The 24,653-nt window shown below is 37.7% G+C and overlaps 1 protein-coding gene across 3 annotated transcripts; it reads right to left on the bottom strand.

Moving 5' to 3' along the window:
- Window positions 1–161: 161 nt before the first annotated feature.
- On the bottom strand, window positions 162–24,444 carry IRAK2 (interleukin 1 receptor associated kinase 2). Of its 3 annotated transcripts, none has more exons than XR_013957702.1 (14): window positions 24,015–24,444; window positions 22,807–22,986; window positions 16,873–17,040; window positions 16,085–16,197; window positions 14,511–14,705; window positions 14,008–14,072; window positions 13,429–13,543; window positions 12,586–12,695; window positions 12,015–12,210; window positions 11,256–11,318; window positions 10,015–10,215; window positions 9,340–9,850; window positions 8,781–8,969; window positions 162–240 (listed from the first exon to the last, which is right to left on the bottom strand). XR_013957702.1 is itself a non-coding variant. In XM_080625891.1 (13 exons), exons 1-13 carry the CDS (start codon window positions 24,199–24,201, stop codon window positions 8,851–8,853), a joined length of 2,223 nt encoding a protein of 740 aa, XP_080482017.1. In that variant the 5' UTR covers window positions 24,202–24,444; the 3' UTR covers window positions 6,823–8,850. The 3 variants fall into 3 exon arrangements, 1 of the variants encoding a protein (XP_080482017.1); XR_013957703.1 differs by lacking the exon at window positions 162–240 and having other exon boundaries at window positions 8,849–8,969; window positions 9,340–9,485; window positions 9,644–9,850; XM_080625891.1 differs by lacking the exon at window positions 162–240 and having other exon boundaries at window positions 6,823–8,969.
- Window positions 24,445–24,653: the final 209 nt, after the last annotated feature.

Raw genomic sequence — 24,653 nt, 5'->3', positions numbered from 1 at the left:
CCTGGCAGTTGGTATGTGCCCAGCTACTGCTGAAGAGGAAAATATGGTGCCCTCAAAACGTGAGCAAAATCACTTCCTGCTTCTGCTTTCAACCTGCCTTTCAAGCTTCCAAGCTCCAATCTCTTGTTTTCCTCAGACTTCCTTCTGAAGGGCTGCTTCCATGGCTGTTAAACAAGTAAGTCTTGCCCTGATGAAACGCAACTAGGTGAAAGCCACCTTATCTTCTGCCTGCATAGAAACCTGGGTGAAAAAACCAATCAAAAATCAACGATGCCTGATTTTTCTTCAATTTTACTTTAAAATGAAATTATTACTGATTTCACAACTCTGAAGAATTATGTGAACCTGAGTAGTTTGCCATTGACAGACACTGGAACAGATCATCTTTAAAGGAAGAATACAAGATCAAGAGCCAAAATAAAGGGCAATGTTAACCACAGGCTAAATGTATATATAATTAATATATAAGACATATTAAATAACTATACCTATATATTATATTTTATATATTATATACAATGCATTTATAAATATATACTTATATATTTACATGTAAATACGTATAAATATATTAATGTAATATATATTATTACATATATAACTATATAATATATAAAAGATATATTTATATATTTATAAATATATAAAAACATTTATATATAATATCAATAAGATAAAAAATATGTAACATTTATACATTATATTGAAAAATATGAAAATATATATTCTATATAACATAAATTATTATTTATATACTTATATATAACTAATATACTTATATGTATGAATATATATAACTATATATTATTATAATTGTATGAAATATGAATATATAAAAATATTTATATTATGCATAAATATATAATATATAAATTATTACTATTATTATAAATAAAAGATATAGATTTATAAATATCCATATATAACAAGAATAACATATATTTTATGTAATATTTATTTATATGTAATATATATTTATATAATCAACACATATTTTATATATAATTTAGACATTTATATAGTATATATGTTTATATACAATATAAATACATATAACTATAAATTATTTGTATTCTGTATATATAATATATATTTTATGGATATTTTTATTTATATATAAATATATATACTTAATTTATATGCCTAGAATTCTAATAATTTATATATTTAAATTATATCTATAAATTATATATTGTATCTAAAAACGTAAATATAAATATCTATTTAATATATGTTATATAAAAATAAATTTTAAATAAATATATAAAAATATATATAATTTATTTGATATATAAACCTATATTTTATATGTATTTATAAAGGTAAATAAAATATGTTTTATATAATATATAATATTATTTCATATAACTATTTAAATGTAATACATTATATAGTTATATATGTAATACGTATATTCTATGTTTACATGTACACATATATATAATGATATATAATATAAATATATATTTACATATAAATATGTATAAATAGAATATATAAATATATAAGTATTTTATATGTAATATATTATATGATATATAATATATTATAAAACCATATTAATGTTAATAACACTATATGTTATTAGTATATTTATATATAATAGAATTATATGATAATATAATATATAATTAATATATTAATTATATTAAGAATAATGTATAATTATATAATATAATATTTTATATATGTATTTATAGCCTGTGATTAACATTGTCCATTATTTTGGCTCTTGATCTTTTATTTTTTCTTAAAAGATAATCTGTTCCAGTGTCTGTCAGGGCAAACTGCTATGGTTTTATTTATATAGAAATATAGATAAATTTTTATATATAACAATAAGTATTTTATTTATATATTATAAAAGATATATAACTATATAGAAACATTTTATATCGATATTGTATCTGTAAATAATATTTTCTATATAGTTATATATACACATATCTTTACATATATTTATATATAGTTATAGATAAAATGTAATGGCTATATATTTTTATATAGTATCTATATGTATTTATACAGATATAGAAATATATTCTATAATAATATAAATAGATATATAGCATACATATGATATCATTATGTTTAATAATATAGGTTTATAATATATATGTATATATAGGTATTGCTATAATTACATATAAATATTCATAAATATATAAATATGAATATGTATAGAAAATGTCTTTATATTTTTATGTGTATATATGTTTATATATTTATATAAAAATGTAAAGACCACATAAATATATATAAAATAGAAACTTATATAAATATATATAAATATACAAGTATATAAAAATATATATTGATATATGGTATATATTGATATATGGTATATGTTGATATATAAAAAGTATATTAATAGGTCTTTATATATTTTAGTATTATGTATTATATTTATATTAGTAATTTATAAATATGTTTCTATTAAAAATATATCTATTAGTATATATAAATACATAAATTTAGAAATATGTATAGATATTTAATATAAATTATACATAACAATATGTGTTTATGTATAATAAATATATTTATTTATAATAATGAACATATAAATACATACACATAAAAATATAAAATATAAATTTATACATTTATAGACAAATTATTGTATAATTATGTAATATATAAAATATATAATGTATTATATGTATTTATATGCATACAGTTGTATCTTAAAATATATATAAATATATATTGTATATAATATAATTATTTTTAAGTATATATATAACTGGTGCAACCCGCTTTTTATACTTGTAGAGATGCAATCATAGAGAATCAAGCTTTTGCTGAAACTGCACTTCTGGGTTTGTTTTGGTAGTTTAAGAGTAGCTCAAACTAGACAGGGTTTTTTTTGTAACAAACTACACAAACGAGATGGACAAGGACTTAACTTGCCACAAGACCTTAATTGCCAAGGGGTTTGTTAAGATGGGTCTTATCAAGGAAACCATCTAATGTCACTTTCAAAGAACAAACACACATACACAAACAAAACCAAGCAAGAAAGTGAGTTTTCCAGTTTATTTGCTTGAATTCAGAATCATATCCATACTGGTGCATATATCAGAGGTCCAAGGTAAGTTTTCGTGCCTTCAAACACATAATCCTGCATGCTCCAGTGTATCAGTTGTTCCTTTCTCTACCTCAGCACATAGAGATCTGTGATAATCCATGAATATCTTCTAGAATTTCCTCCTGAAGAGGTTTGTAAAGTACTCTTTAACAGACTAATGCAATAAATGTAAGTATAACTGCAGTTTTTTATTGGACATGCTCTCTTCTGTCACAGAATTATTCACCTAAATGAAATGATCCTTTTGGCACCAGTACTGTCTAGTGCTATAGTGCACCAGAAGGCAAACAAGAAATAGAAGTGAAAAGGGAAGTAGGTTAAAAACAAGTAAATTAATCTTAGGAGAGTAGCCCAGAGTAAGGATGTGAACATGCACTTTAAGAATCCTGCAGAAGTGTTATAAAAATGAAGAGTCAGAAAGACCACTGAAACCGCATTTATTAAGTTGAGCTCTAATCATCACTTCCACAGCAGATCTATGGCTTGTTTTCTATTTATATTTCATGTTTTCTAAGCATATTCCATGGAAACAGCCAGCCAATCAGCTGCCCAAAGTATAGGAAATAAACTGTCAGCTAGAGGTACTGCGTGAATCTTTTCTTAAAATAAACAGCTCTGTAGTCAGGATGGCTGTTTCTAGATTTGTGACAGTTGTGTAGGATACAGTCTGCCCACCGAGAAGAAAAAGCCCTGGCTAAGCTAGTGCACAGAATAAAGAGCGAGGCACAGGCTCTTATGCTATGTTGCTGCTTCTCCAGCTTATTGAGCAGAACGTTCTAAGGCTGTCTTAATAAAAATACAATAAAAGGGCAGCACAACCCCCCCAACTTTTCCTGGTGATCTAGAGACAAATATTCTTGGACCTATAAATCCGTGCCAGTATATTCTCTCTTGCAAATATGCCATTAACCAGAAGAGGGTAGTATAAACCAGCCTATGTTGCAATTTCTGAGCTAGGATTTTTTCCTAAACAGCTATGCAATCTATTTGACAAATAAGCTCAACCTCTCCCCTCTGACACAGTACTGGTAATTTTGAAACTGGCATTCTCATTATCTTATTTCTGAGCAATGACATCGAGGGAAAAAAACTACATCTAACAAAAGGTGGGTAACTACCTGGGTATCGACTACAACTGGCTGTTCTAACCCGAATACTGCATACAATGAACGCCAAGGTGACCTTGCGAAGATACAATGAATTAACAATGGCCTTATTTAACAACAACAGCAAAACCCCCTCAAATCAAATGGTGTAGCTGAATATGCTTGTTTCTTTGTGGATCGTTCTTACTAATAATTTGAGATAATGAAATATGTATAGGAATATATATTTCACTATATATATTTATATATAGACATAAAATTTTCTTTTTCCACTAATTCAAGATGATTATTCAATTGCAAAAATGAAATAAGGTGACTAATTAGACTATAATCAACCTGGTTCCTATGCAAAATAATAATTAAAAAGTAATGTCCCATCAAAGTAATGACAATCAAGAGTAACTCAAAATAGTCAGCTAATATTTTATAATTACTTGAAGTGTTTAATTCTTTACAGATAAGGGAAGTGGAAAATATCCAGTCACTTCAATTACAACAGTTCCTCAATCTAAAGCATGATCTAATGTTCCTCTTTTCCTGTAATGGCATATCACTAGACTGGGCTTTACAAAACCAGGCAACTCCTGAAGTGAAAAAGTCTAAAAAACATTAAATCTTCCTAATTTAAGATTTTTCAAAAGCATTTGAACCACCACAATCCTACAAGTATCTCAACACATCCATTCACCTGTTTGTTTGGTTTTTGTTCATCCACAAACGCAGACTCAGATGCTTCTTCAGTGGCTGTGCTTGGACAAGTCACAGGGTGTCTTGAGTCATTCTGAACAGCCACTGGTTCTTTCACCTGCTCGTGTTCTATGCTTGGCTGAACACAGTTGCAATTGTTGGATGCCTTCAAGTTTAGGAATGACATGGATGCTTCTCAAGGTGCCACCTACCCTACAGACTTTTCCACACTGTAGTCTACCAGCCTGAACTTCATGCAGTCAAGATTTCTCCTTTCCAACATTCTAAGTAGGCTCTGGAGTGCCTTAAGGAATATATCAGTGGGTCGCCGGTGCTTTGTTTTCTTCTTCCTGTGATTTTTATTCTGTTCTCTCAAGTTGAACTTAGTTTCTGTTCTTTGTACAGCATTTACCTCATCACACTTAGGTTTATTTTTCAAGCTAGACAGTAAACGATATTGTATGTAACATGTTTAAACAATTACCAACAACTAAACAACATGTGAGTTAAGGAGAACAATAATCCAAAGGATGAGAAAAAGGAAGGTGCTATGTAACTCCACAGCTAGCCAGTACAGTAACTAGAAATGGAGCAGCCCAATTCCCTACAATTTTGCTCTCATCACATTACGCTTACAATAAGACACATAATTATTTGTCTATCTGAATGGAAGTATTAAATGACCATCAGACATCACAAGATACTAAACAAGGTTCAGACAACATTATCAAGTTATACAGATAAAAATAAAGGGTAAATAGTTAAAAGACTACAATTGGTTTTGGCCAACACAAAACATAAATTCAATGTATTTCATCGCCTCACTTGTTTAGATAAAAATGTGCCTTTTGGTCCATAGAAAGCAGCCAAGTACAGCAAGCGAAACAAAACAATAAAGTAGCTCTGCTGCAACACAGGATTTTTATACCTGCTTTATAATTCAAGTGAAATTCATTCTCAATCCATTATGTTCATTCTTGACTTCCTGTTCCTATAAAAAATGACAAGATTTGAAAGACTTCCACTGCAAAATATTACTTCATACCTAAAAATGCGAATGACAGGAACAACTCCAGAAGTCTGTAAGTGCACAAATGATGTTAGGCTGCCCTCTAAGAGTACTAACTGGCAAAAAGGAAATGATGACATTAAAGCGAAGGTTTCATTTACATGTGCACCTTCAGGCTGGTTTTCAATAATAGAACTCAAGACTACAAAATAACACCAATAATAAGAAGTTCTGTGGGACTGAATGATGGCAAAAAATGACCCTACACAATTAGATACATGCATATATTTAAAGCCTGTGCCTAGACCTGTGCTTTTAGCCACAGGCAACCATCCATTGATAGGCTTCAGCAAAAAGTATTACTCAGAGACAAAGCATTGGCGTTGCTGCTGGTGGCAGTTTTCCTTGCACAGTTCCAGAACCACTGTGTTTAAAACAAAAAATTATAGTCTATGCCCTTATTCCAGTGTTCATGGATAAAAACAAAGCAGAATTGTCCTTAATTTTTGACTAACAGCTACAATGTCTTAAGGATAAAGGATACTTCAGATTGTGCATCTGAACATCCATAAATGGCAGCTGTTATCTCAGTAATGCTTTTAATTCTTAATTTTAGAGAGAATTTTTTCTCTAGGGACATCTCAAAGGAAAAAATCAGCTATTCAACAGTGAACAAAGACCAAATAACCACGTCTGCACTAATTATTACACACACAAAGTTATCTAAATAGAGTGGATTGAGACAGATTTTCTGTGCCATAAATCACAAAAAAGCAGGCTATAAAGAACGGATTCTTTTCTTTTTTGTTTATTCACAAAATATTAGTAAATAACGTATAAATTTGCCAAGTTGAGATTAAAACATACATTATACGGAATAGCTAAGATACACAGCAGAGTATCATTATTCTAAGACTTCAGACAGTGTCTTATAGATGTTCCATTATGCACTCATGTAACTCCACCAGATCATGTATATTAGCTCAGAATACTTTAACATGGAACAAAGCAAAAAATAACAGCTTCATTTTGTGACTGCAAGAGAACAAACCCATTAAAGCATTTTCATGAAACAGAACTGTATAAACTATGTTTCTCACTTTAAAAACCTTAGGTTTTTCCATTCAGCCCTGGGGTGTGGCTGTGAGCATTTCTTCCTGGAGGACACCCAAGGTATTTAACGAGGATCTCACAAAACATACCCATGAAAACCAACACATATCACAGTTTCAGCACCACAAAATCTCTCCGTTAAATCTCATGTAGAATTAAGCAGTTATTGACCGATCTGAACACACTCAATGCTTCTTATGTCAGTACCAATGTTGTCTTGGTCTGATTCTGGTAAAATAAAGAATCTGACACTGGCAAATATAGAGACAGTGTCCAAGGCACTTCTAAATATGGCATTTTACCAGTTTCTAGTGTAGAAAATCAATATGCTAAACGTGTAGGATGATTCTAATACTCAGGTCATTAGTTAAAATACTTTTACTTGCTCCTAATAGTACCCACAATGAACTAGGTACAGTACAAATATAGAAGATATGAGGTATTACTCGGCGACCTTCATCTAAAATTAGGAAAACCAGACCGTTACAATTCCAGTGAAAAGAATTACACCAAAATTCATGGGTTTAAAAAAAATATTCTCTCAACTTCACTGTGAATTCTAACCATCTCTGTACATGAGGCCCTATCAGCAAAGCTAAAGAGGCAGCAGTGACCTGTCTGTAAGCTGAGCTACAAGGTCCAATAGTTTTGTTTATAATAAAACTGCACTTCCTTAGACTGCACAAGAGTGGAATACGCTAACAATATCACATGTAATAAATAGCTGTAGCAATGAAAGTGACACTTTCTTAAGAGGCTTTCATTTGCTAATAAATACGACAGCATACAAGGTTGTTTTTTTTTCTTCTTTTAAGCGTGATCACCAAGCCTGACCCCCAGGCTGCTAATGCTGTGTAAGCCAAGAGACACACAAAACTATTCCTCTCTCAGAATACATGGTGAGTGTGGCACCATGAAGAGATCCACTCACTAGCTCATCTTTCACTGATAGCCAAAATAAATATAACAAACCAAATCTCAAGCGACCTATAACAAAATTAAAGACATTTTAAATTAAAATCTTGTCCCTAATCCAAAATATACAACAGTTACCGTGTGAAGCACAACGAGAAACCTTAACAACATATAAAAGACACTTAGAAAAAATTAACCTCCAAGAATCAATTGTGAAGCATTAAACACCATCTTAGAGCTCCTAACAGTGAAGCTGAAAGGTTAAAACTTCCATAAGTGTCATATGTATGTAGTACAGAAGCTCATAGACTAACATGGCTTAAATTATTTACTTACTACTACGTTCAGTGCAATTCAAATTGCGATTGAGTCATGTAGAATACATCTGAGAACTTGCATAAAAAAATCCCCTCTCTGGTAACGTAGTAGTTTTGAGTATGTGGGCTAAGATTACACGGAATAGGCCAGATTCTTTGGAAAACTGAAACCTCCAATCTCTCTGGAGATTTCTGTCTACTTGTACAATAACAGTAAAGAGCATTGCTAACTGGTTGCTGATTAGTGCTTGCCCTATAACTCCTAGGACTGTGTTTTTTAACAAGACATACATTTTACATAGATGCTTTCTGAAATACGCTGTAAAAAGTTGGTAAATTATTTTGGCAGTTTGTGTTTGCCGTATCTCTACATTACACATGAGAAGGAATTTCTGTTTATAGAGTGGCATTGTGCTTTTATCTGCTTTAGAACAGATGTTTCCTGTTTCTTCTAAGTGTGATCACTTTTGTTTTCCTCAGTCAGGGTTACTGATTCTGATCCAAGTCTGCTACTTAGCCTTACAAGAAAGGTAGAACTTTACCATTGTTCCAATGAGGAGATAGTCTTTATTTCTTCTTCAGAGCCGGCCACTGTTCGTGAATCCATCCGATTTATGATTCAAAAAGTTCTGAACTGTTTAATTTGTCTTCTTCATACAGCAAAATATTTTCCATGAGCTTCTTTTTTTTATCATTTATCTTTATTTTCCAAGATGTCTCTCTGGCTAATGCTGAAAAACAAAAAAATAAAAGCCCAAATATTAAGAAAAAAATCCACTTGTGCGAGGAGTAGATAATAAAATAATCCAAAAATGGAATAGGAAAAAACCAACTGACAGGAAACCAGAAAACATTTTGTAGATTTATTGGTAAAATCATAACTAAGGCAAAAAAATTTACCAAAATATGTTTAGAAGTAGGACGAAGAACCTAAGCAATCCTGGAGAAGAGAGTAATTTGTCCCCACTATTGTGATACTAGAGCGCTTTTACAAAGGCTTCAGTAATCTCAACACAAACATGGGAAGTTTTGCCCAAACAGGGTGAAGACGGTGCATGTTTGAATGTTCCACATGCACCCTTCAGACTGATCTAGATTTACCTTGTGAAGAACATGGAGAGCCAAGAGCTGTGTGTTTTTGTTGAGAGGTGCTCTGTGCTGTAGATGCTGCTTCCAAGGCGTCCTCACTTTTGGCACATGCTGCATTTCTTTCCTGGAGTCCATGTGCAGGCTTTTCCTGCTTGATCCTGTAATCAGAGACTGCCACATTTTCGGCACTGTTACAGCTAGATAGCTCATCTGTAGATTTTTCTGACGGGTTCCATATAAAACTACTTAATTCATCTGATTCACAAGGAACCCTTGACATCTGCTCACAGTAAACGTCAGGTGACACAACACCTACTGAAGGTGGGCATGGATTGACACTGGTTAGGATGGCAGGCTGTGTGCTGTCCTCTTTATTCTTCCACGCAGAAGGCATGTCCACACTGAGACTCACTGTCTCATCATCAGTTTCTTCGGGAGTGTTCATGGAGAACCCAGAAGTGCTGCCTCCACAGATGTAATGCTCTCTCAATTTACTTTCAGCCATTTCCATCACTTCAAGCACCTGTTTGTAAGAACAAACCCAGTTAATGCAGAGTAACTCCTGTACCCCTCCTTACACATGTTCTCCTATGTCAACACTCCCGCAAATAAGCAAGGCATGAATGTGTAGCTTTAGACCTTGCTGTCAAGAAGACTAAAATCTTGGTCATGTATTTTAAATATTACCTCTGCTGTGTTAGAATTCTTCTTTTTCAGACAAAAGCAGATGGCTGAGGCAAAATCAATAGCAACCTCTTCCAGCAAGTGTCCTGCTTTCTTGTCTAGATATTTACAGCATATTTCCTTGGCAGCTAGCTTTTCCAATTTTTTTACTTTGGAATATGAGCTTTCTTTTGCTATCTGGATTTCATCAGCAATCATATCTTTCTGTTCAAAGGAAAGAGATACATTAGTGAAGGCAAAATGAACACACTCATTTCTGCTTGAATCACTGAGCATATGAATCTTGCCATATATTTATTATTATCGCTCCTTAATGGCTGGTTTACAGACCTAAAAGCTTTAAGAATCTCCATTCACGCAACTGATAGAAACGCTTGCCTTCACTAAAAGGCCGAAGGTTTTCTCTGCATGTGTCTAATGTCAAGTTCACTAAAACAGATCCAGCTCTTCCAGGCCTATGGCTGTTTATAGGAATGAAAAAGACATATACAGCAGCGTTCTTGCTCAGGACTTTTCAAATGTGTTAAAGAAACCATAAACCTGGGATCCTTTCTTTTCTGAACCTATTTGAACACTGATGAATTGCATAGAAATACTAAATAAGAATACTATAGTTTTCCCCTCAAAGGCTTCAATGAGATGGGGAGTCAGGAGGAGCGCATCCCACAAGGAATATAGGTGGAGTCTGTTCTCATGAGGATGGTGTTAATGGCATTCAGTGAGCCTGGCCAATTCTGATTGCTTGTGTAGTTGTAATCACAGCTTGGGGAAACTGGCCAAGACAGAAATTCCAGACAGTAGTGCAACACATAAGCACCTGATAAACACGATGCTGAGCAACTGTGGTTACTGCCTGCCCACGTTTCCCCATTCAGTCTGGCTCATAACACGTCTTTCTGGCACATAAAAAAACCATGCAGCAGCATTTCAGCACAAAGCCTTCTCTCTTAAATAAATACAGATGTACTTAAACACCAGTTATTCTGGAGTACCTCCTACTATGATGATCAGGCCAGTACTCATGAGTGTGGTGTGTGAAATGAGAATAAGTATCTGGCCTCTGTCTAAAGGCAGGTAGGCTACTGATGTTAATGGAACTGGAATATGGCTTCTGAATATCCCTTCTTCAGGATGTGCACAGCAGACTCCAAATAACAAACTATATATATATAAAGTGAAAATTCATTCTATGACAGTAACCCCATTCACTTGTGTTGGTATTAGTTATTCCTGCTTCTTCTTACCAGATAAATAGGGTCTCTCCCTTCATCCAGGGCCTTAATCCCTGTCAGTATCTCTGCTAAAACCTAGAAAGAATATATGGAAGATAAAACAATCTGTTCGGAATTTATTCTGTTTTTTTAAAGTGCGTTCTGTAACTAAAGAAATATTGAATGGCCAGGGCATTTAAATCTGTATTTTTACTTCAGGTGGTTTAACAATGCCAGATCTGGGCAATAGTCACAATTTTGATCTTTATGACTGGTGATCTTTATGGTCTATCTCCAAAGCTAAGTCTATTTTATAGTTAGGTACAAAAGACACTGTTGAAACTAAGGATAATAAGGAAGTCATTCTACATCTAGATAAGAAATCACACTGGACATTTAAATGGAAATACCTGGATACAGGTAACACGGCTATCAATTGTTTTACTTGAAATTCCAAATTAACAGGTGATGTCTGTAGCAGTTCCTGTGGCAAATCTGCAAGAATTCCAAGAACCCAACTGCAGGTGTCCTGCTGCTCTTTGTGTTTGGGTTTTTAAATGATCAGCAATAAGAACTTTTTCCAACAAGAAACAATTTTGTTTGTGTTGTTCACAAGATTCACCTCGCTTTGCCAAAACTCAATATATTTGTAGTCTGAACATAATTAGAACCAGTATTTCAACACATTATATAGTCAGCAATATGAAACTGCCAGCAAATTCAATCTTATATCCAATTTCCTGTCTAGAAGCACCAAAGAATGCAATGGAACCTGTTAAAAAGGCCACATACCACACCACAGCTGAATATATCAACTTTCTCTGTTAACTTCCCATGTCTGATAAAGTCTTCTGGCAGGTAAGTAAGAGAAGCCTGTAGAACTTTGGTTTTCATCGTGGCATATTCTGATTTTTTATCAACTGAATACAGCCGCAGACCTGAATGTCCGAGCTTTGGTGTGAAGTTTTCATCCAACAAGACATTCGAGCTGTGATAAAGACAAATAACAATCCTGGTCAAGTAATTACTTTAACTTGAGGTCAAAAATTACAGTTCTACACTTTAAAAGTAAAGCGCTGAAATCTTCCAGCATTTGGCCTGCTGTGTATGAGTGCAAGGACAAGGAATGGCAGAAAGGGAGAGGAGGAAGAACAAGCAGTCCAGAAATAACCTCAAAATACTTCCATCACTCAGAAAAGAGAGACAGTTTAAACTTAAAATGGAAAAGACCTCACAGAACAAGAGACAGCAGAAAGACACTGCAAATGGATTTCACAATTGTGCAGGATTTCAGCCATTATTGTTAAAGAAATCCTGGAAATAAGAGGTGACGATGGAAGTGCTGAGTTGCCAAACCCCTCACCTTTTGATATTCCCATGAAGAATTCCAGAATTATGTAAATACTCTGTAGCTCGGAGGAGCCCTACAGCAATGCTAATTCGCATCTCCCAGGTCAGTGGAGCAGAATCATCCTGCATGAGGAAAATGGTATTTCATAGACTATATATAGACAAAAGACTCTAAGACATCAGTAGTTTTGAAAACCAAAGGCTTAGCTTTAGACCCAGTCAAAACTCCTGCTGACCTAAATCAAAAGTTTGGTCCAAGGCAGAATGTGATGATTTCTAGGCCAAGGAAAGAACCTATCCCTGCATATTGTGCTATACATTTTGATGCTATGGGACACAGTGAGATAAGGATACAGCAAAGATCACACTTGCCCGAAGCGTCAGGTACTGCCTATTACTGAGGCACAGCACTGGCTTTGATGGACTGCTGCTCTGAGGTTCCTCTGCCCTATCATCTCCTCTGAAGATGCTCTTTGAATAGGTGTAAACATCTCAACCTGTTCCCTCGGAAGCCCTTGTGAAACTTCCTAGCACATTATGCAAATGCACATGATGATAGATTCTACAGAAACAAACCCAAATCCAATGAAACATTACATATGAATAGACACAGTTTTCAGATTCCTTATTACTTGAAAAGGCTAAAGGCTGCACAGCAGAACCTTCCTGTTGACCCGATCTGCTTTGCAGTTGGAAACTAGAAACGAGCTGCAGCCTTTCTAGAACTTGCAGTCAAGATATCTGGGCAATTTCTGGCTGTTTCTCAGAATTCCAAGAGACATAATTGCTTTTCATACTGTAACAGACCAGACCTTGTAATCACAGGTAGATTAACAGATCAGGATTATTTGCTTACTTGACACTGCAGTCTGTTTTGTAGTGATCCATTAGGCAGGTATGGATATATCAGACAGTGCAATCCAGTTTCTACTGAGAAACCCAGCAGCTGCAAGATGTTGACATGACAGCACCTGCAGGCACAGATCAGCAGTGGTTTGCAAATGAAATATGAGCAACACAGAAAACATTCCTGAGCTGGAATAAATGCCTAAATTTAAGGCAACTGGAAACTGTCCTGCAGCTGGAAGCAGAGAATGGCTCTGAGCAGGACAGCAGAGGGCTAACTAATCTAGCAGCAAAGAGAAAGATGGTTACAGTGCAGCCCGTTCTGTGCAGGTAGGAGGGATGCAAGCTGCAGAAGACACTGCTTCTTCACCACCTCAAGGGCTAGCAGAGCATGGTGTCTGCTCAGCATTGCCCTGCAGCATCAACAGGAGGCATGCTATTTACCATGGCTCCAGCAAAGGCTGTGCATAGCCCTCTTCTTGAGAGCAGCACAGTGCCCAAGAGAGAGGCTCACTGGTCTTAAACTAAACATATGGGCACACGCCACAAGCACAAAATGCACAGATTGCACCTGAAAGCCAACACTTACCGAAAGCAAATCTGTACTTCGGTATGGAAGAACCTTTGGGTGGAATCTGGGCTTGTGCATTCCATCTGAAAAATGAAAACGTGTGCTAGAATGTCAATAGTAATTATTAAAATGTTGCATTTGTAGAGATCTTTCAGTCTCTATGTGACAAGCTACTTTAGAAAACTGCCAAGTATCACTGATGGCAACTTTGCGTCAAAGGCAACAATTAATTGAAAATTAGAACAAAAACCAGTGTAAGGACACGTCTGATCCAATCATCAATGCAGGTAGCTATATTGCAGGCTACTCCCATAGCTAGAGTTAGTAACGCTAGTCACTTAAGTATCCCTCATATGTGTTTGCTGAATCTAGGTTTACTTACTTTACATTCTTTCCTTTTTACCTCTTCTCTCGTGTAGCCCTTCTGGTTCCTTGTCCATACAATATTAAACAACTGCTAATGTTTCAGAGATAATAATAACATACCCCCTTCAAAGAAAAAGAAAAGGTGGAGCACTTGCCTCTTTCAGTCTTTTGATGATGTACTCTACGTTGTTCCTCTGACCCTTGTAGACATCCGCAAAAGTACCTTCACAAATTCTGCTCTTGTCACTGAAACCACTTGTGGCATTAGTAACTTCCCTCTGGGTCCACAAAAGACTTCCACTGGGGAGATCCGTCCTTGTCTCCTGCTGAGGAGCAGGAGAGCTGCAAGGCTGCACATGTGCAGAAGAAACAAGTTCCACTCATGAAAATTCATATGCATTTTCCTTCTTTCAGTTGTTATATTTACTTTTCCATGATCTAAGCAATCACTGTGATCATTGAAAGAAACCATGAAAAGTACTGTACATGTGATTCTTTCCCTTAGTTATAACTGTCTTGACGTGTTTTGCTGATATAAAAGTTTTGCCCAGTAGAAGAGTCAGTTACCAATTTGCATTTCCACCTTTCCCAGAAAATAGACTTAATTTTGCTTAAAAGTCCATGTATTTTTTTGAAGTGATGTTAGTTTAAGTTACAAAGAATATTACTCTTTATGGCTGGGGCATATACTAAGAAACAGTTGAATCAGAAAGTAGGGTCCCTCATAATGTATTTATGTTCTGGTAGGAACTTCACATCTACTTCCGAAGCATCTGGCATCAGTTGCACAATAATTTGCTGCTTTCAGTGTGGCAAGTCCTAATGCCAATTGTTACTACAGTTCCACTGTAATAACACACATCTTTCACAACCTTAATGTGCTCCAGACTTGAGAAAACAAAACATTAACTCCCTCTCGAAAGCTCTGAGACTACTACAATCTTTGTCGCAATCTTCTCTTCTGGCTTGTACCCTTGAACCAGGTTATTCTGGAAGAGCTTAAACCACAATCTTCTTCAAAACAAAACAAAACAAAGGAACAAGGCCAAGACAGAACAATGACGGAACCAGAGCATGCACATGGATCTGTGAAACACTCTGAGAACCCACAGGACAGATCTAGCTGGACTGTCTTATAGACAAGAGAGCTGTAGGGAGGCAGGAACAGACACTGTCTGAAATCATTAGGAATGTGGGAAAAGCTTGTCACAGTGAGATGGTTAGGCACTAGAATGACCCAACCTTGGAGAGTTTCAATTGTCAGCTACACCAGGCTCTGGGCGACCTGACTTAAACTTGATACTAGCCCAGGTTTCAGGAGAAACCACATTTTAAGTATAAAACCAAACTAATAGAAGTCCGCTGTTCTGACTAGTCAGTGGTACATGTGGTACCATCCTGTGCTCACACTAGAAATGTTAGGTCCTCTTCAAAATCTATACTAGAAATTCCTCCAAAATTATTTGCTATTTGTGGGCATGTTATCCATGCAATATGGTTAACTTTTTCCTTCACTGGTCCATCACTGGCGAAAAGAGTTATGCACACTATAAGTAATCTAACTGAAGCATTAGTAGTCCATTAGTATTCAGTCCAAACAAGCTGTAATCAATCCCTACTTTTTCATTCTATTTTATACAAATAGAGGAACAAACTTAAACTGTGAAAACATGGAATATTACGAAGACAACTTTCATTGTTATAATCAATGAGGACTAAATGGATTTACCTTCACACTTGATGAGACAGGAGGATTTGACTGTAAGGATTTCAAAAGGTCTCTTGGGGGAGGTGGTGGCAAGGGGAGTGAATACAAGGCTCCTTCAGAAACAGCACCTGAAACTGAAATAACAGCATTGAAAGTACAGGTTCTTTTTACAGTGCCACAGCCTGCAACTAATTATGGAGGTCTGGGATATTTTGTTGAATTTCCTAACCAGGGATAATCTGTCAAAATGAGCAATACTGTGTGAAGACAGGCAGCTGTTTTCCTGGTTCCTCTTTGCAAGATGACTGTGCACATCCCTCTAGTCCTGGCTTGGGGACATGGAGCTCCCTCTATCTATACTGTTGTTCTTCTCAGTATGTCCTGCGGTTCTACTGCCTCCCATTCCCAAGCAGAGGAGCCTGCTGACCTATGCATGGCTCTCTTCTGGCCTACATTTATTCTGCATGGTGACAGGGACATGGGGCAGGAAATGTATGCACTGGTCTAGTTGTAGTATGGAGCCAGGATGGGACCCATGTGTTCACAGAGACCTGGAAAATGACTTTAGATCCCACAAGACAGATACAGCCAGCATCTCTCAAGGCCAAGAGAGATACAGGAAAGACAAAGAGGAGGCCATGTGATAAAGTTACAAAGAAATACAAATAATGTTAAAAGGCAAATATTCAAACGCAACCCTTTTGAAGAGCAATATATTCATTATACTACACTGAAAGCGAACGGGAAACAGGCTTATCTACACGGTCATTTCAATGTCAGAGCAAATTCAGAATCTGTTTCGTTACTACCTGCTAGTGGTACTCCCGGACGTGAAGAGTCTGTTGATGGCAACAGACTTATCTCGTTTTCTCTGTCTATCTTCTTGTTTTCTGTGGGAATTAAAGACCTGTTCTCCGGTTTAGGTGGCTCTACCAGCTCTTCTTTTCCAGAGTCAGCAATATTAGAGGCTGATGTCCCTTCAAAAAAGAACAAAGGAAAGATGAAGATTACCAGGGAAAACACAGCCTGACTCTAATCAGTTATCAGGAAATAATGCTAGCCAGGAAAACAGACTGTACACTAACATGAACATTAAAACAAACATTCAAGCAGTTCACTGATAAATGGCTGGAATATTGCTGGTATTTAAATTCAGACCATATTTATGACATTAACTACTACAGAAAATCAGTAAGAAGTCAGAGTTTCAACCAAATACCAGTGATGACTATGCAAAATATATACAGTCCCTTACAATAAGAAGTTAGCAATATATATTTATTGTGTCATTTTCTATATAGCGTCCTTCAGCCAACGATCTCAAATCCCAAATACCTCCCAGCCTAAAGAAGGCATCTAGTTCTTTGTTAATTGTTGTGGGACTGGGAGAAAGTTTGACAGAATTGTATTCGGTTTAGTCAGTCAAATGTTTTAGGACTGTTTTCAAGTGTGTGGTTTTAGCGTCATGACCCTGCTCATTCCCAGAAAACACTTTCCTATATAGAACTATTTGTAATAAAGAATCATTCTGTTACTTATGAACAGAAAGAAACTGGAGACAATCTAGGGAAAACATAAAAATCAAAGCTCAAGACTTACTAATATATAAGGAAAAAATAAAGGCTGAATTATTGATTCACTGCAGCTCTAAAAGATCCAATGCTGTATACAGCTTGGTAAAATCTCAGAATCAGGCCTGAAAAAGCAGCTTGAAGTCTGGTTAAAAGATGCACAAAGATTCAGTGTACAGGAACATGAAAAATACGTACATCTTAGAGGGAACTATTAAAACTAGATTAGGTTAAAGTTAGGATGGTAAAAAATAAAATAATTCAAGATACTGTGATATACAAGGCTGTCAAAATCTCCTGAAGAAGCAGATAAATTCTTATCTGTGAATACATTCAAAACTGAGGTTGAAAAGGAGCTTGGAAATGCCCAGTGTGCACTGGGGATGATAGAAAGACTTACTATATGCTAACAACATTTCCTGGTTGTAGTTGTAAGCTTTTGTTTCCACCCGCCACCTTTTATCAGCAACACATTGTGCATTTTCTTAAAAAGAAAAATGAAAGTTTTATTTTGCTATAAAGGAAAATAAGCACAGGTATTAATATAAGGCTTTTTTGCCATGCTGTTTTATCAGCTTTCTATCTTAACCATGGTGGTGATCTTGGAATCAAAAGCCACAGGCCTCAATTTGAATTTGAAATTAGACAACAGCTTTGTGTCCTTTTTCTGTACAAAGCATTGGAATATCTGAAACAAGCAGGAAGCAGTATGCTTCATTTTAATCTGTGCTGCTCACAAGAAGCCAAGATTCAGTAGAACTGTTTAAGAGAAGACAAGCTGTGCCCATTTCAGTGCACTGAAGATTGAAGAGCAGATGAAAAGCAGTAATGGTAGAAGTGGCCACGGTCATGACAGGCAAGTTGTGTCCTCTGACCTCTGTTTGGGGTTTGCATTCACTTTCTTCAGTCATGTATGAATGCAGGTTTGAATAAAGCCAGGCTTTAGAATTAAGACACAAAAAGCAGATATGTTTCTTTATTCCTGTATCAGAATGCTAAGAAATCCCAAATTTCACAAGTTTTCAAAATCAGCCACTGAACAAGTCTGCAGGCCTTTAGCTAAAACTGACAGTCCCTGCATTCTGCAGATGGTGGCTTTTACCTCCTGCATTTCAACCTAGAAGTCTCTAAAGTTAGAATCACTTCCCTCTTTCAACCTACTTTTCAGGGTTTGTCATCAATTTAGCAACTTCCTGCACATCAGACAAACAGGTCATCACTGCAGCTCAAGAACTGACATAAGAAGAAACCAATTATAATGGACATTCAGAAGTGGGCCTAGAGTAGTGCAAGAAATTGTTGAAGGGAGGTACAGCCCTCCTGGAATTAATCTGCCAGCAAAACCAACCTGTGTGTTGTGTCTGACTCCTTTAGGTCAGAATGAGCAGAATTACAGTGATGAAGGACCACTTGTTTTTCAAAAGTGCCCAATAGAACAAGCAATGTATTCTTCATATCTGCCCAAGAGGAATCACCAAGTAAGCGTTTTCAGATATAAATAAAAAAGCAGAAATAGAGGGTAAAGGCTTCAAAGATTTGCCTAAATCTAAAAAGATCGTGCTGGAAATCACTGCTGCTTGTGACTGAGCACACTGTGGAATGTCCGCATTGGGTTAATTCCAAAAATAACTAACTACTTCCACATGCCAGAACAACAAAATAATCCAGATTCTCTGCCACTCAAATTAATCTGAAGCTTTGCTATGGACTTCAATATAAAAGACAACTATAATAAGTGTTTTTAAAAGATCATTTCATTGTAGTTTTGCAACTTACTGCATTTGAGTTGATCTGAGACTAACATTAATATCCATCATCCAGAAACGTAAGTAAAAATTGATCACTCCACAGGATTTGTCTCTTCCCATCCTCTTTTAAGCCCCCTTTATCTAGCTTTCTTACTGCTTCACAGAGTCAACCCCCAAATCACATAACTCCTTATGCAGCCCTTTGTGGAACAGTCCAATATTGTAGTTCACCCATTGTCACAAAGGAAATCAAAGAAACAAAGGTATCTTAGATTTATTACATCAGTTCAGTGTCTTAATGAGCCAAATTGAGCATGTCCATTTCTTTCCATGATCTATTAATATTTACTTTCCCTATTTACTATGTAGCCTGCAGATACCATTATAAAGACTCCTGTTTACTTGCATCAGCCAGCTACAATCTTTACAAACCAAATTTTTCCTTGGCAATCACAAAACACACTCTTCCAGCCTGCAGGAATTTGATTGGGGTTTATTTTTAACAGGGGAAACCCTCAGCGTTTTCAGCTTGTGATGAGTGAAGTCCAGAAAGTCTCAGGAATGTTTTAGAGAAACCTAAAACAAACCCCCAAACCTAAAGGTAAATCACAGAGGCAGAGAAAAAACAGGTTATACCTCTTGTACCAGAGGCTGACCTCAGGTGCATCTTGTGCAAGCTACAGCAGTACAGTGATACTGACATACCATACAGTGATACGGACAGCCAGACGAGCAGAAGGATAATGACTTTCTGTGCTGGGATGATTATTTTTGTTTGTGTTCTATCTTTAAGGTTCTATCTTTAAATTACTGGAAGCTGCTCTGGGATTGGAAGCCTGATTCTTTGCATTTTACATAAGCACTGAGACAAATCTTACTTGGTTCTTGTGTAAGCGATCTTGTCAGGGCTTTACAATGCTGCCTCTCAGGGTCTGATCCAGTGCCACATTCTGGTCTTTGCACACAGGCCCAGACCTGACAATCAGAGACCCTCTGCACAGCCTCTGGGCTTCAGGAGGTCATTTCACTAAATGTGCTATACATCAGCTCGAATCCAACAATGTTGCGGTTTGCAAGCAATAGCTCTCTGAAATGAAATACATGGAGCTTCTCGGAGTGATTCACCCCTGCAATGCGCTGAACTAACCTCGGTTTGAAATCTGTTCATGGGCTTGTTTTAAAGACCTGTAAGAGAAGAGAAAACCCTCTACCTGGGTGTAAAAGCAGCAGCATCTCAGTTGTTACAAGAAGTATAAACATAGGTGGGCCCCAGAATGTGCTCTGACAGGGAAAGAATGCAAGGCCTGTAACTAATTAGAGCTTACGGTGTGGTAGGTTAAGCTGTGTTATATAACAGCACCCACAAACTCCCTGTATGGACAGGGAACTGACAGTGTTAAATACTAAACAGGCACAGAGCAAAAACCTCATCACATCATGAAAGTCACCCCCTACTCCAGAGCATCCTTGAAAATACCATTATCAGAGAGTCAGGGTTATTGCAGTGCTGGTATCTAGATCAGATTTAATATAAATGATAAAATTCATATTAAATTTAAGTATAAATTAAAAAAAAAAAAAAAATTACAATCAAGATTTTGTCTTCAATCCTGTCCACTGAGACATGACCCCCACAGTGACTAAATTAACTGGACTACCAATACACAGCTTAGAACAGATCTGAACCAAATCATAGAATCATAGAATAGTTAGGGTTGGAAAGGACCTTAAAATCATCAAGTCCCAACCCCCCTGCCATGGGCAGGGACACCTCACATTAAACCATGTCACCCAAGGCTATAGAATCATAGAATAATTAGGGTTGGAAATCCCGTAGCTCTGTTTGCTTTGCTGAGGAATGAGGAATAGGAATTGCTATGGTCTTCTATGCTGAATGCTGTGACTGAACTCAGTCAGGTCGATCTGCTGAATCAAAGTGCTGCACAGGGTGGCAGCAAATTCAGTTACATTAACTGAGCAACGCTCTCATTAGGGTCTGTGGTTACTGTGTTAGATGTACTAAGACAGAATTTGCTGCTTGTGCTGTAGCACTTAATATTCCTTTAAAAACACCCAATAAAATGACAGAATTTGGAGTGGCATTGTCAGATTTTTCCACCATACCCAGATGAAGGTTTACAATCACGCTAATTCCCGGAAACAACAGAAAACAGCAGTGCCACACAAATAAACGCTGCGGCAAGAAACCCACGATGCAGAGTTGGACTTCCCATGCATGCCAGCTGGCAGCCCTGCCCAGTGGAGATGGGCTGCTGTTGAGCAACAGCCACTCGTGATGTCACTCAAAACCACTCGCGGCAGACAGCTTCCCCATCACAGAACGGGAGAAGCAGATGGGGCTCCCGCACACTCCTCACCTGTGGAAGCGTGTGCCCTCCTGAGCTTTCCCACGCTCACCTGGATGGTGCTTCTCTAACCATTTTCAGCCACATAACAAAAATCTGTAATGTTTCTTTCTAGTAATTCTATATGGAAAACTGGTGAAAATCATACAAACATCTGGTTTCCAGAAAGTAGACTTTGTGTGGGAATATGTGTTAAAAAGGGAATGTGCTCCACTCTCAACTTTTTGGGGCTACTCAATACAGAAAGACAGTATGATGTCCAGGCTTCAACAGATTTGGTGGTAGCACTGGGTTAAGGTACAGTCTGGCTTACAAAAATGGACAAAAAAGCTGCAATTTAAACATAGTTTTCAATGGAAAAAAAAGGAAAGGAAAGTTATATTTAAGAGTGTTGTGATTTCTATAAGTCAATAGTTTACCTTAACCAGGCACACTGAGCTCAAACTCTCACCATCCTACCTCAAAAAGATAAACCTGAAATACAACAAATTGGAGACAGGTGAAAAGAATTACATGCAGAGTTACAAAATTAAACTTTCCCCAAGTTAAACTAAAATTTAATCTGGGGAGGGACAGAGGAGAACATATGATAGGAACAGAGAAAATATGAGACGGAATAAACAAACAGTAATGTAGGTAGTTGATGAACCATTTCTCCTTTTCATAATCTTTTTCGTATGGTGCAGGACAGCAACCCGCATAGGCAAAACTGATTATGCTCTTCTGGGTTTGTTGACAGAGTATAATGACAAAGTTTCACAGAGAAACAAGAACGTATGAAGAATTAAAATGTGCGTAATCAAGCTCTGTTTAGAAACCCTGCCCAATGCATTAAAGCACCAGCCCTGGCTCAGAGCACAGCCAATCTCTGCGGCACCTCTCAAAGCCACTGGAAAGGTGGGATGATGACTGAGAGGGACCTGTGACTCCTTCTCTATGTCACCTCTTAAACATAAGACTCCCAGCAAAAGGTTTCCTCAGCCAGTGAGATCCACGGGACTGGGGCTGGTGCTCTGGGAGAACACAGATTCCCACAGGAGGAAGGCACAGATACTCACAGTCCAGAATGACTTGGGCCGCCCGGTAGAGCTGCAGTGCTCGCAGCAGCTCCAGGAGCTGTGGCACTGTTGCCAACCTCACTCCCCACCACCACATCAGCTCCCTTGTTATGCTGATCCCAGTCTTCTCCATGCACTTGATTTTCCGTAGCTCTGTTTGGTCAGTTATCACGTAGGAGGCTATTGGGAGACAAAGGGCAGTTCTGTTTAAACTAGAAAATACAAGCAGGTGCAACAGGGAAAACTAAGGTGTGAAACACACTTTGCCTTTTCCTTTGCACACTTTTACAACGAAAGATGGCAATAACTGAGCTATATGGACATGAAGAAAGGTCAGGGTGTGTAAGTTCAGTTGTGTGCTCATTTGTGGTTTCCAGGGCTGGTGGAGATGCCACCAAAGGTGTCTGAGTCAGCCCCCCTCAGTTGACCCACATCTACCTGAAGGAGAGAGGCGTGGGGGCCTGGAGTGTGGGAACAAAGATTCCCCTGTTCCCACCTCAGCTGGCTTTAGAGGACATAGGACATAGTTTTATACATGCAAAGATAGCGGAACTGAATCCCACCCTAAGTCAGCAAGTTTGACTGGGGTAAGAGTTCACTCAGTAGACAGAGTTAGTGAAGTCTTGAATGAAATTAAGTCATGTTAAATAAGAAAGGGAGGACAACTGAGGAAAGATTCAGGTTAGAACTGCCTGGACTGGGATATAGAAAAAAGAATAAAAACCTCAGGGGCTGCATTTTCTATACTTACTAACAGGACACAGCAGGACCAAGAAAATTGGGGCAGTAAGTATGAGGGAATATACATGAGGTGAAGGGAGAAAGAAAAAAATAAATCATCTATGCGAGGCAAACACTGGGAGAAGAAGAAGATAAAGTGCAGAGAGGGGAGTGCTAAAGGGCAGAGCGCGAGGGGCGGAAGCCTGGCTGGGCAGAGAAGCCAGGCAAACACAGAAGTCCGGAATTCCACCTATTAACCAGCAGTTTCACTTGATTCCAAAACCAGAGTGGTGCATGGGAACTCCCTGTCTACAGGATGCGAGCGCTGGGCAGCGGCCGGGCCAGAGGCCCTGCATGAGGCAGCTGTGTGCCCTTCCAGCACCCTGCGCCCTTCCACTGCCCGTCCCAGCCATGCTGCCGCTCTGTGCCCCTATCGCACCCCATCAGCCCGAGGAGCACCAGCCCACCTCCCCGCATGCCCCTCTCACCGAACCGCATCCAGTCGTAGTCGCTCAGGCAGTCCATCTTCTGGCAGAAGTCCTCCAGCACCCAGGCAGGCATGCTGTGGATGTATACCACCGGGGGGGAGCCCCCTTTCAGGGCCAAGGGCGGCTGCTGCAGGGTCATTGCTTCGCAGTCCCTCTCCGGAGTGTCCTTTGTCCCCGCCGTGGCCATCAGCCGCGGCTACACATGGTGCGTACCCAGAGCAGAGACGCTCACCACCCTCTGCCTCCAATGCGGGCTGTAGAAGGTTGATTTTCTCCAAGCGCTTCCTCTTCTCAAAGGGGCTGTCCTTCCCAACCTGTCCCCACCCCACCAGACTCACTCCTTGCTGGCGGAAGAGCCGAGCGACACGGGCAAGAATTTCTTGGCAGGGTCAGACCGCGCTCCTGCTTCCTGCTCTGGCTGACGTCAGGCCCCAAATGCAAATCAGATTTTCCTTTCCATTGAGTGCTGATTGCTCCAGCCTGATTGCCAAACGCCAAGTTTCACGGGATGGAGGTGAAAGGTGCTTTCCTGCCTGTTACGCGCAGCTGGTATTGCCGACGGGCTGGGCAATGGCTGCTCACAAAGCGAGGGGTGGTAGGTAAGAAGCTTGCCTGCTCAGCCCAGGCATTGGCCACATT

The sequence above is a fragment of the Psittacula echo genome (genome assembly GCF_963264785.1).
Source record: "Psittacula echo genome assembly, chromosome: 9".
NCBI classification, from domain to species: domain Eukaryota; kingdom Metazoa; phylum Chordata; class Aves; order Psittaciformes; family Psittacidae; genus Psittacula; species Psittacula echo.
Note: the sequence above shows the minus strand (reverse complement) of the source record. Positions and strands in the feature narration are given on the sequence as shown.